General features: G+C 51.5%; 1 protein-coding gene across 2 annotated transcripts; it reads right to left on the bottom strand.

Moving 5' to 3' along the window:
* Positions 1-739: 739 nt before the first annotated feature.
* On the bottom strand, positions 740-8,449 carry LOC146006931 (T-box transcription factor TBX10-like). 2 transcript variants are annotated; one of them, XM_083145368.1, is made up of 5 exons: positions 8,328-8,449; positions 7,146-7,301; positions 4,428-4,495; positions 4,288-4,344; positions 740-1,915 (listed from the first exon to the last, which is right to left on the bottom strand). In XM_083145368.1, the coding sequence occupies exons 2-5, from the start codon at positions 7,284-7,286 to the stop codon at positions 1,846-1,848; spliced, it is 336 nt and encodes a 111-aa protein (XP_083001494.1). In that variant the 5' UTR covers positions 7,287-7,301; positions 8,328-8,449; the 3' UTR covers positions 740-1,845. The 2 variants fall into 2 exon arrangements, with proteins under 2 accessions (XP_083001494.1, XP_083001493.1); XM_083145367.1 differs by lacking the exon at positions 8,328-8,449 and adding an exon at positions 8,039-8,203.
* Between the last annotated feature and the right edge of the window lie 3,909 nt (positions 8,450-12,358).

The raw sequence follows: 12,358 nt of genomic DNA, 5'->3' as shown, positions 1-12,358 counted from the left end.
ACATGCCTGGTATAAATGATATAGTAATAAGGTGACGTGGGGCAAATAAAGGGAATAACAGTCTTGTTCTGAAACAATTAGATTCCTCTGACTCCCAATGTTTATTGATAGAACACTCCTGTATATCAGACCTGTACGCACGTTATTACATACAGCTGTATATATCAGGGACCTGCTCAGGATTATTTGTGAATAAATGTCCAAGCGCCTCTACCTGCTATGTACAACCGCCTCATACAGTATGCTGCCTTCACACCAATATCATTCCTACACTTTGGGGCTTATGTAATAGGGTTTCGGATGACTGCGTAGGTGGGATCCCAACTAAATGTGTCCCAGATTTTTAGTGACCTAGCCTACCAATTCTATAGTGGTCCACCCCTGCCCCAGACTGGCACTTTCTCCTGACCCTGGCACATATCACTATTGGGGTTGGGCACCATGTCATGCACTTGGTCTGGGGAGAATATCCCCACGCTACACCCGGGCACACAGGTCACATGACCTCCAGTCAGCCTACTGTCCCAAACTATAAACCTGGGCTTTATTTACCAGTCTGTAGTGATGGGAAATTGCCCCAGAGAGTATTTTACTCACAGTAATACAAGGAAAGATCAGTTCTATATACAACATGCTTCTATATTCCCATTATCCACATAGGAGAGAACACATAACATAGATGTTGGAGAACATATAATACGTTTGCATAACAATGAATATTATTTATTATTCTCGGAGACAATGACATCACATACACAAACAAATCACATATTGAGTTTATTTGAAAAAATATACAGAACGCTTCCACCTGTATCACAGACATAATGACAGAAGCATTTACACCTCCTACGTATAGATATCTTACATCAGAGGTCACATGTGGGGAGCGCGGTGATGTCATAGGGTCATCGTGGCCAATCCTGATGCAGAGTTGTGTGATGTACAGTAGTGCACAGCCGGGTATCAGCATCTCACTCTCCTGGGAAAATTCCCCAATATTCAGGCCCAACATTTAGGAAGAGCAGAAATGAATCAGGTGCAGATGGCATTACATTGCGGGTGCCCTGGGATTTAGGACTTTCGGGAAGAGACTTTTGATTACTAATCACCTGTAGCACGCTGGGACAGTAGGCGGAATAATGAGCAGAATGTAAAGCACATGTAAGCCTTCAGCTTGCTGGCCTATGTGAGCCTTAGTGCCTGATTCAGTCCTGTTAGCGAGGCTGCAATTATTGCAGATGGACAAAACCATGTGCACTGCAGGTGGGGCAGATGTAACAAGTGCAGAGAGAGTTAGATTTGGGGGAGTTATTTTGTTTCTGCGCAGGGTAAATACTGGCTGCTTTAGGGGTGATTCTTGTTGACTCACAGTATAGCGATTTCGGCCCCGTCCTGATATTTCGGGGACTGCGTATGCCCTATTATGCACATGTGCAGCCCCCCGTTTGCAAAGGGCTTCGGCGACTTGAATAGTCTCAGAGCTGTTCCCAAGCATTGTGGCGGGTTGTGGGCGGATGAGGGGGAGGTGCATGCTGGCGGCCAGTGGACGCACCCAGGAAAATGCTAGGCATCTCCATGGGGGCGGGCGTTCGGGCGGGTTGCGTCTAATGCACTCAGTAAGATGCAATGTTCGCAGCTTACTGAGCCAACCTGAATCAGGCCCTTTATTCTTACTGTGCAATTTCGATTTCAGTTTGAACACACCTCACCCAGATGTAACTCTCACTGCACACGTTACATCTGCCCCACCTGCAGCCCAGCATGGTTTTGTCCATCTGCAAACATTGCAGCCTTGCCAACAGGCCTGAATCAGGCCCTCAGTCACTGTTACCACATAGCCTGTGCTCATTGTGCAATGGGCTGCATAAGGTGGGCCTCGGGGCACAGAGAAGGATGTGAGTCCACATTATGCCACCTGCAATGGAACGAGAGAATACATTGGTACAGGTGCAGAAGATACATGACATAATACAATGCAGGTTCTGGTCAGCAGAGATCGTGTAGGGCAATCAGACATAGAATCCTGGCATGTTGGCAGCTGGAACATCTCATCTGCTCATAGAACATTGTAATGCCTGGATATAGCCAAAGCCTGGAGGCAAAGAGTGGGAGGTCCGCACAGGAAATCCGCGACCAGCCCAAGATATTTACAGCCTGGTCTGGGGACACCAGCATAGGACGATGCAAGACTGGCTTCCATCATGGCTTTCACTCTGATTGCTTAGACCAGGGCTGGGCACACAGTATAGTGACAGTGTAGAGGTGGGGGGCAGTTGCCTTACACCGGCCCTGACCAGGGCCGGCGCCACCACTAGGCAGGACTAGGCATTTGCCTAGGGCGCCGGCCACTGGAGGGTGGTACTGACCCGCCAAGGTACCATAGAGAGGTACCAGAAAGCAGGGAGCGGGGAGCAGGTAAGACTGTCATCCTCCCTCTCCCCTCCCCGACCCCCATCCCGCCCGTTAATCAATGCTGCCCGCTCCCTGCTTGGGGGATTTCAGCGTGGCAGTATCGCCTGCAACCCCCCCCCCCCCGTGCCGCATCACAGTGTTATCGCACCCTCCCCCCGTGCCGCATCACAGTATTATAGCAACCCCCCACCCCCGTGCCGCATCGCGGGCGGCGGGCAGTGCGGGGGGCTTTGCCTGGGGGCGGGCGGGGGAGCTTTGCCTGGGGCGGGCGGGGGCTTGCACCGGCCCTGGCCCTGACCCCATGCTGTGTGTCCACAGCCTGTCACACCCCAGTGCTGGTAGTAGCTTATCACGGACTCCATGCTCATTGTCTACCCCCCCTGGTGCTGCTGCTACCAGCCCAGGCTTTGAGCGAAGAAAGTGGAACGTGCTTATGTTAATCTATGATGTGTTTATTATAAACCCATCACACATTGCCTCCAAATAGCGCTCATTACACCCAACATTAACCAATATATCATTCATCAACATTTTACATAGTGTAGGAATTGAAGATAAAGGCAATTTGTACAACAGAGCAGGTGTAACTTAGGTAATCCATAAGTAGGGAGAAATGGTAATAGGGAGAGTGGCAGGGCCAGTGGCGGAACTAGCGGCTAGTAGGCCCAGGTGTAAACATATGCTTTGGGCCCTCACCAACCCACCTCCCCCCACTCTCACTAAAGAAAAACAAGGCGGTTAGTATATTGTTTCAATGAGTGCCCATGGCTGTGCTCACTTATTAACAGTATTTTCCCCACATGACCCCCTGTGTGCCCCAAATGCCCCCAGGGTCTGACTAACAGAGTGCAGGAGACCCAGGCAACCGAGAACTGGAAGAGGAGACCTGGCCCTCTGGAGATAGTTTACCACCTCTTCACCTCCACTCCCCCTCCTCCTCTACCACACTCCCCCTCTTCCTCACCTCCACTCTATCCCTCTCTCTCTTATCTATCTCTTCCTTTCCTATTTTCCTCTCTTCTGCTCTCCCTGCTCTCTTTCTCCTCTACAGTATCTCTCTTCCCCACCTCTATCCCCACACTTTCCCTCTCTGACAGTATGTACATGGTGCTGTCTACCTCACTTTGGGTATCTCCACCTTTCTCGCCCTGACATTCTCCTCTCTCTCTCGCTCTCTCTCAATTTCTGTCTCTCCCTCTCTTTCATTGTCTCTCTCCCTTTTCTCTTCCTTTATAACCTCTCTCTTTCTGCCCCCCCTCTCTGTCTCTCTCCCTGACCCCAGCGGCATAACTACATTTTGGGCACACCCCCACCGTTAAAGGGAGGGCGCCCAGCCACCCACCCGCCCCTCCGCCCGCCGCACCAACCCCCGCAAACCCCCCCATCACCCGCAGCCTTACCTAGGTTCAGTACGCGCTGGTCCCGGCTCCCTTCTTCTGCTATGAGGACCACCACAAAATGTCCGCCCTCATACAGCAGTTTCAGAGAACTGTCTGCTAAATGGGGGCGGACATTTTGTGGTGGTCCTTATAGCAGAAGAAGGGAGCCGGGACCAGCGCGTACTAAACCCAGGTAAAGACTGGGGATGGGGGGGAGGGGTTTGCGGGAGTTGGTGCGGCGGGCTGTAACTATAGCACTGCAGCCCCCGGCGCCCGCACATGCATAGCGGTTGCGGGGGCTGCGGTGCTATAGTTACGCCACTGCCTGACACCCTCTATCAATCTCTGCTTCTCCCCCTTTACTCTGTGACCCCTTAACTCCCTGTCTCACCCTGTTACCCTCTTTCTCTCCCCATTTTTCTCCCTGACATTTGTCACAAGTCATTGAAGGACACGTTTCTGTGCATAAAATATATGAATAAATGCGACATTTCACCTTTCTGGAGAATCCTTCATGTGTATTTTGAGAGGATCTGGAACACGAGACAGTAACCTTGAAAGCAAAGAAAATAATACTGAGGTCCATATAGCCACAATACAGCGATACAGAACCCTTATATGAGACCCTGTCGTTACCATTCATCTCCTTCCACATCCCGGAAACCTTTAGCAAACGGGTTGCTGGCAATCTTCAGCTGTGTGATCTGTTAATATACAGAGGAAAAATAACTTGTCGTAATAGGTAAGCATTCACTCTTTGCTGTTTCGAAAAAGAGTTGGACATGGACCTCGCTAGCGACCTGCAGGAACATGCAGCGTTAGTGATATAATTGGGCAGCACAGTCGGTGTAATAGTTAGAGCTGGAGTAGCCAACTCCAGTCCTCAAGAGCTACCAACGGTGCATGTTTTCCAGGTCTCCTCACAGAATCACACGTGAAGTAATTAGCTCTACCTGTGGATCTTTTAAAATGTGTTAGTGAGTAATAAGTGTACCTGCTGGGTGAGCTGAAAAACGTGAACTGTTGGTAGCTCTCGAGGACTATGTTGGGTACCACGGGATGCGGTCATTTGTTCTACAGCATGATGGTCGACACCAATAGGTCGACATGGGAAAAGGTCGACATGGGTCTAGGTCGACATAGGAAAAAGTAGACGGTTCTAGGTCGAACGGTCATTAGTTCGACAGGTCATTAGTTCGACAATGTCTAGGTCGACAGTCATAAGGTCGACATGGGGTTTTTCACAGTTTTTTGAGCCAACATGTGCCGACAGGCGGTATTTCATGCCCTACCATCCACTAGGGCATGGTGGGAGAATAAAATAGTGTGCCGAGCGCAGCGAGCGATGCAAGGGGATGCGGTGCACTTGAAACTGTGTCCATGTCGACTCTGTTGACATTCCGGTAAAAAAAAAACAGTTAAAATCCCCATGTTGACCTTTTGACTGTCGACATAGACATTGTCGAACTAATGACCTGTCGAACTAATGACCTTTCGACCTAGAACCATGTTGACCTTTTATCCATGTTCACCTAGATTCATGTCGACCTTTTCCCATGTCGACCTAATGACTGTCGACCATCATGCTGTAGACCAAATGATCCCAACCAGGTACCACTGGGTTAGAGCCATGGTGGGATTCGAACCCATGCCTCACAGCACTGGTGATTCCCACCATGGCTCTAACTGTGGAGTCTGTATATTCTCCCCATGCTTGTGTGGGTTTCCTCCCATAATCTAAAAGTATATTTTTTTGTCTCCCAACAAAATTAACCCTAGAATGTTTGTGTGTGCATGTATACGTGGTAGGGAATATAGATTGTAAGCTCCACTAGGCCAGGGACTGCAGATTATGTGCACGCCAGGGCCGTCTTTCTCATTGGGCACAATAGGCACTTGCCATGGGGCCCTAGGGGCCCACCCCTATGGGAAAGACAGCGGGGATCTGGGCGGCAGGGATCAGACGCTGCCCACTGTTAGACGTCTGGATCTTGCCGCTGCCTGAGTGGCAGAACCCAACCGGCTGTTGGACCTCCTATCTCCCGGCCACACCGCCTCCCCCCCTTCTCTTGATGCTCCTGCGTCCCCAGCATGGAGTATGAACTTAGGAAAGCCAGGCCTCTAGCAGCAAGCTCCGTGCGCCGGGCAGGCTGGCACTGGGTCATGGGAGATACCGGGTGTGGGACGTGGAGCGATGTCTCCCGCACTGCTGGGCCGCAACTAGGGGTGAAGGTCTAGGGTGCTGGATGTGATACCCATATGTGCAGGCAGACAGAGCGGAGCCAAATTACTGCCTTGACCCAAAAGACGAAAATCCTAGTTGCAGCCCTGCCTGTGTGTGTGTGTGTGTCTGTGTGTGTGTCTGTGTGTGTGTGTATGTGTGTGCTTGTATTTTTTTTATATTCTTTTAATTAACTACTGTATGCATTGTTACCATAGCAGTCTCACGTCTTCTTGTAGTCGTCATTAATGACTATAAGAAGTGGATTGGTTCAGGAGTACTTATTTGTTACTGTATGCATTCTGATAAGCTGTGCAGTTTAGGGATACATCTATAATGTTTTGTCCCAATTCCTCATTTTGCCATCGTCTGAGTCATGGAATGGGGAATCCAACATGTTGGAAATCCCTGCTTTGCTGATTCCAACCCCAAAAGTATTGGTATCAGTAGCATGCTGAATTTTCCCTATTCCCTGGCAGATTGTCAATCATATATGTCTGCCAATCATCAGATGGATGATGGAAAGTTGCAGCATTGATGTATGGCCGCATAAGGTAAATGCCCTATTGCAGTCCTGCACCATCTCTCCCAAAACTTTCATACAGTAGATGGCTATTAGCAGCACGCTGATTGGTGAACAGCTCTCAGTCATCCACCAATCCAATCAGCATGCTGACAGACATTCACCTCCTGGCTGCAGGCTGGGAGGTAGGCAGAGAATGCTTCTTGACCCTAGAATTGTGGAGCCCTGGGCAGCTGCCCACTATACCTACTGAGAATGAGGATAACCTGTGTGACTTGGAAGGTGCAGTATGGAGAATGTAGGATGCCTACTCCACCTCCTTATCCGTGTCTGTGCCTAGATTGTGGCAGAGGTCGTGTTAGGGGATAGCTGCACCCGATGTCACACAGGAAAAGCAGAGTGGGCTGTGGTGATATGTGTGTATGCTTGGGAGATTGGAAGTACCAGGTAGAGGGAAAGTTCTGGTGTGGAACGAGGAGGATGAGCGGATATTGATGTTTGCTCGGTGCCTAGATTTGGGTGAGATGTGGGCAGCAGCCACAGACGGAGGATGGCAGGGAAGATGACACGGGAGGATGAATAATGCAGCCGTGGGGACTTTATAGCTTACTCTATGATTCTGATATGCGGTGACTGCTATAAACTGAGTCTCCGGAAACACGAAGGAAACAAAGTTCTGCGCAGCGCGCGCCTCTCCCCCCTGACGCCGGTCTGACAGCAGGATATGGAGCCTTGGTTGGTAGCGATGCATGGAGTTAAGTATTATCTACGTGGCGACAGGAGAAGAATGATCACTACACAGGGAACATACGGTGTGTGTATATATATATATATATATATATATATATATATATATACATATACATGGATCACACTTCACTTTGCAGCATTTGCCAGATCACATATAACAGAGACCACAAATACACCAACTGGCGATTAGTTCTGCATGTTTTATACATTGTATACAGTATTTAGATAGATGTATTTCTATGTCTCTGCGCTGGATTCCTCTTACTAATACTTTGTTATATGTCACAATGTTGTCACATGACTCAAAGGCTGTACAGATAACATTACATTCATATATGTTTTTTTTCGTACAAGTGGAGCAGCAGGGCCAGGAACAGACACCTTGGGGCCCGGTACACTTGTAACTCTCAGGCCCCTTCTCGTCGTTAACATCCTCTGCTCAAATTGAACCCAAGAAACATGTGGTGGATATATGGCAATCCACACACATTATGCATCACTGCAGTCCCCACACATTATACCACACTGCAAGTGGGAAGGGGGATATATAGCCTTTGAGTAAAAAGAAATATAAAAATATATGATACAGCCAGTACAGGATATGGCGGGTGAGCCAGTGACAGGGACTATAGAGAGGTAGGGCAGGGGGAGCAGAGGCGGTCCTGCAGCGATGCATAACCCACAGCAGAGAGAGCCGGCATCGGGTGATCCCTGGAGAGGACAAGGGCCTGTGCAGTGCTGTGAGCTGCTGACCTGTAAGGAGCGGAGGCTGCGCAGCTGTGTGACCAGGAATGGCGCCAGGCTCCTCCAAGTCCCCTACTGCTGCCACCTGCCAGAGGGAAGGGAACCGCGCTGCCCCCACTAGCTGCCAACCACAGGAGGAGCCCCAAACCCAGAGGGATCTAGACACTACCAAACCCAGAGAGAACAGATTCAGAATGATGTGTGCTGCCGAGGTGTCCTACATAGTGCCTGCCCGTGGAGGAGCCGAGAGGGTGAAGACTAGAACCTCGAGGAAGAAGGTGCTGAAGGGGTAAATTACCTGGGAGCACACCCAGCCGGAGGATTCCCCCGGGGTTGCTCCGAAGAAGATAGAGGACGCAGCAAGTGGAGATCAAGGCGCGCAGGCACCGCGGAGGACACCCTCTCTCTCGAGGAACAGAAGTGTGGAGGACACGCAAAGGACCCCTAGCTGGAGAGACCTGTAGAAGCCCCCTCAGTGGTGCGGAGCTGCCCTGTGAGCTGCCTGCCCGAAAGTGAGCTTTGAACCATACTTGCCGACACTCCCGCATTTTGCGGGAGGCTCCCGCTTCAGCCACTATTCTCCTGGTCCCCCGCAAAGCCCCCCCAATCCCCCGGAATTTCAATGCCGAGCTGAAAAAAAACAGACTGCGCATGCGCTAGTCCGGCGCGATGTGGGCGGGGCTTGGAACTACTACGCAACATAGCATGATGAGAGCCGCACGGGAGAGCCTGCTTGCAGTCAGCATTGTAAGCAGGGAGACTACGAGCAGCAGCAGTGAAGCCCGCCCCTCTGGCCTCTTCCCCTCACCACCTCAACTAGGAGCTGCACGCTGGAGAGACAGAGGAGGGGGAGAGACGGGGACCTGCACAGAAAGCAGCTGTGTGGAGACTGACAGACCTGCCAGCTGAGAGCTCGGAGGAGAGGCTGGGGGAGGAGCAGGACTAGTGCTCCGTCCCAGGTTAGTTCATGTTGTTCTGCCACAGACAGAAGCTCCATACTGGCTGGTCCTGTGTGTAGGCAGCTCTGTAATGTGATGTTTCTTTTTGTGTTTACTTATTAAGCTTGGCACTGACTGTAATGTGTGTATGTAGGTGACCTATGTGTGTATCTATTACAGCTGGCAGTGTGTGTGTGTGTGTGTGTGTGTGTGTGTGTGTGTAGTCAGGTACTGACCCATGTCATTGTGTGTGAATACACTGGCACTGTGTGTGTGTATAGCCTAACACTGTTCTGTCTGTGTGTCTGTGTGTTTACTGGCAGTGATCCCTGTGAATTTTAGGCTCCCACTGAGAATTTGTTCATATGTGTAGGTAGGATCCCTGTTTGTGTGTGTGTGCTCTGTGTGTGTGTGTGTGTGTGTGTGTGTGTGTGTGTGTAGGGGGGACACACGATAGTGACCCCTGTGTGTGTGTAGGCCAATAGTGTGACCAGTGTGTGTGTGTGTGTGTGTGTGTGTGTGTGTGTATGCAGGGACTGGTAGTGACCCCTGTGTGTGTGTGTGTCTGTGTGTGTGTAGGCCAATAGTGACCCCTGTGTGTGTATACAAGGACTGGTAGTGACCCCTGTGTGTGTGTGTGTGTGTGTGTGTAGGGGGGGACGGGACGATAGTGACCCCTGTGTGTGTGTGTGTGTGTGTGTGTAGGGGGGGGGGGGGAGACGATAGTGACCCCTGTGTGTGTGTGCTCTGTGTGAGTGTGTGTAGGGGGGGGGGGGACGATAGTGACCCCTGTGTGTGTGTGTGTAGGGGGGGACGACGATAGTGACCCCTGTGTGTGTGTGTAGGCCAATAGTGTGACCAGTGTGTGTGTTTAGGCTGGCAGTTACCCCTGTGTGTGTGTTTGTAGGCTGGTAGTGACCCCTGTGTGTGTGTGTAGGCTGGTAGTGACCCCTGTGTGTGTGTGTAGGCTGGTAGTGACCCCTGTGTGTGTGTAGGCTGGTAGTGACCCCTGTATGTGTGTGTGCGTATGTGTGTTTAGGCTGGCAGTGACCCCTGTGTGTGTGTGTGTGTGTTTGTAGGCTGGTAGTGACCCCTGTGTGTTTTTAGGCTGGTAGTGACCCCTGTGTGTGTGTGTGTGTGTGTTTAGGCTGGTATTGACCCCTGTGTGTGTGTGTAGGCTGGTAGAGTGACCCCTGTGTGTGTGTGTGTGTGTGTGTGTAGGCTGGTAGTGACCCCTGTGTGTGTGTGTGTGTGTGTAGGCAGGTAGTGACCCCTGTGTGTGTGTGTGTGTGTGTGTGTGTGTGTAGGCAGGTAGTGACCCCTGTGTTTGTGTAGGCTGCAGACACTCCCGGATTTTGCAGGAGGCTCCCATTTTAGGCGTCAGTCCCCCGATTCCCCGCAAAGCCCTCTCAATACCCCTGAATACTCAATTTCCATCTAAAAATCCAGACCGCACAGTGCGAGTCTGTCTGCAATGGGGGCATGATCATGCCTAATAGGCCTGCCATGCACCCCTGGCAGTAGTTAGCATGAGAGCCGCTTAGGCCAGTAAAGCCTGCTGGCGGCCAGCCACCGGGGAGACCTTCCATCAAAGCTTTCTCTCTCTAGTGGGAGTGGCAGAAGCAACGGATCCTCCCCTCTTGCCCTGACCCCTGCATGGTGGGAGCTGCACCTTGGAGACATCCAGGACAGTGAGAGACGGTGAGCTAGTGCAGAGAGCAGCTGGTGGGGAGGCTTACAACTGGGAGCCCACAGGAGAGGCTGCGGGAAGAGCAGGAGTGCCAGGGCTGCAGGTTAGTGTTTCCTCAGCAGCTCCATTTGTCCCCTTTGTGCAAGACACGGTCCCTCATCTGCAGGCCATGCAAACACTCGAGAATCTCATACCTCTCAATTACAGTTGGACAGTCTTGCTAATTGCAGACAGTCCCGCTGTACCTAAGGGGGGGCAGAGATCACTGGCAATCGCTGAAGAGATGCTGTGTTCATGTGCATGGCATCTCTTCAGTGCAGGGAGGAGGCATGCCCCCAAAATGATGAGAATGGGTGTTGCTACACTGGGCCACGCCCACTTTACTGGAGACCACACCCACTTTTGTAGCCCCAACCCCCCATCCTGGGTCGGGCGCGCCTCCGGCGCGGCAGGTCACAATTTCAGCCGTGCACAAGTTGGGAGGTATGGAATCTCCCTGAAAGCAGTTTCAAAAAGTAGGCAAGTATGCTTTGAACATGAGGCAACATTAAGGACAGGAGCTGCGCAGAGGACAGGAGACAGCCCAGCGGAGGAGAGGACAGAGGAAGATCCCCAGCCTGATAGGAGCCGGGGGTGAAAGCAGAGGCCGAACCAGAACAGCACGACAGGCGGAGCCGAGGACGACCCAGCACCTCCTGCTGCAGGTCAGGAGCCGAAGACACAACTAGCAGAGCAGTAACTGAACTGATTTACAGAAGAGGAACTATCTGGGATAATTAAAAAGTTCTGTAACACAATGCAGTAACTGTAATTGAAGGGGATCTATACCTACCTAGCAGAGGAGCAGCCACAGTCATTACACCGCACTTGCAAACTTCATGTTACAGTGGTTTGGTGCGATACGCAGCATCCCGGGTGTGCTGTGGTGCGAGTCCAAAAGGAGTTGTGGGTGAGACAGAGAAGCGCTACAGGTGGCGGGGAGTACCACCTATATTGCCACATAGTCCTTACGCTGCCATCTCTGCCCATGGCATTCCTCCGCCCCACGAGGCTGCCCCATAGAATTCCTCTGCCCATAGTATTCCTTCCCTTCCTCCGCCCCTAGCATTATGCTGCCCACTCTGCCCCCTAGCATTCCACTGCCCACACTTAGGTCGACAGTCATTAGGTCAACACCGTTGGGTCGACAGGTAGCAAGGTCGACATGTGTGAAGGTCAACAGGTGTCTAGGTCGACATGGGACAAGGTCGACATGGGTTTTGGTCGACAAATGCGTTAGGTATACATGGGTTAGGTCGACAGTTCGACATGGGGTTTTTTCACTGTTTTTTTCCCCCGAATGTCGACCCAGTCGACATGGACACAGTTGGAAGTCAACTGCAGCCCCTCACATCGCTTGCTTCGGGCACCCCTCAGTGGTGCGGAGCTGCCCTGTGAGCTGCCTGCCCGAAAGTGAGCTTTGAACATGAGGCAACATTAAGGACAGGAGCTGCGCAGAGGACAGGAGACAGCCCAGCGGAGGAGAGGACAGAGGAAGATCCCCAGCCTGATAGGAGCCGGGGGTGAAAGCAGAGGCCGAACCAGAACAGCACGACAGGCGGAGCCGAGGACGACCCAGCACCTCCTGCTGCAGGTCAGGAGCCGAAGACACAACTAGCAGAGCAGTAACTGAACTGATTTACAGAAGAGGAACTATCTGGG

Source organism: Crinia signifera, chromosome 6 (genome assembly GCF_055691185.1).
Source record: "Crinia signifera chromosome 6, ASM5569118v1, whole genome shotgun sequence".
Taxonomy (NCBI): domain Eukaryota; kingdom Metazoa; phylum Chordata; class Amphibia; order Anura; family Myobatrachidae; genus Crinia; species Crinia signifera.
This window is presented reverse-complemented; position numbering and strand designations above follow the sequence as displayed.

Coding starts and splice junctions, on each gene's coding strand:
- LOC146006931 (XM_083145368.1), bottom strand. CDS start 7,286: ATGCATCGCTACCAACCAAGGCTCCATATCCTGCTGTCAGACCGGCGT. Junction 4,345..4,427: donor GATGTGGAAGGAGATGAATG/GTAACGACAGGG, acceptor TTTGCTTTCAAG/GTTACTGTCTCGTGTTCCAG. Junction 1,916..4,287: donor ATGAAGGATTCTCCAGAAAG/GTGAAATGTCGC, acceptor GTTCCATTGCAG/GTGGCATAATGTGGACTCAC.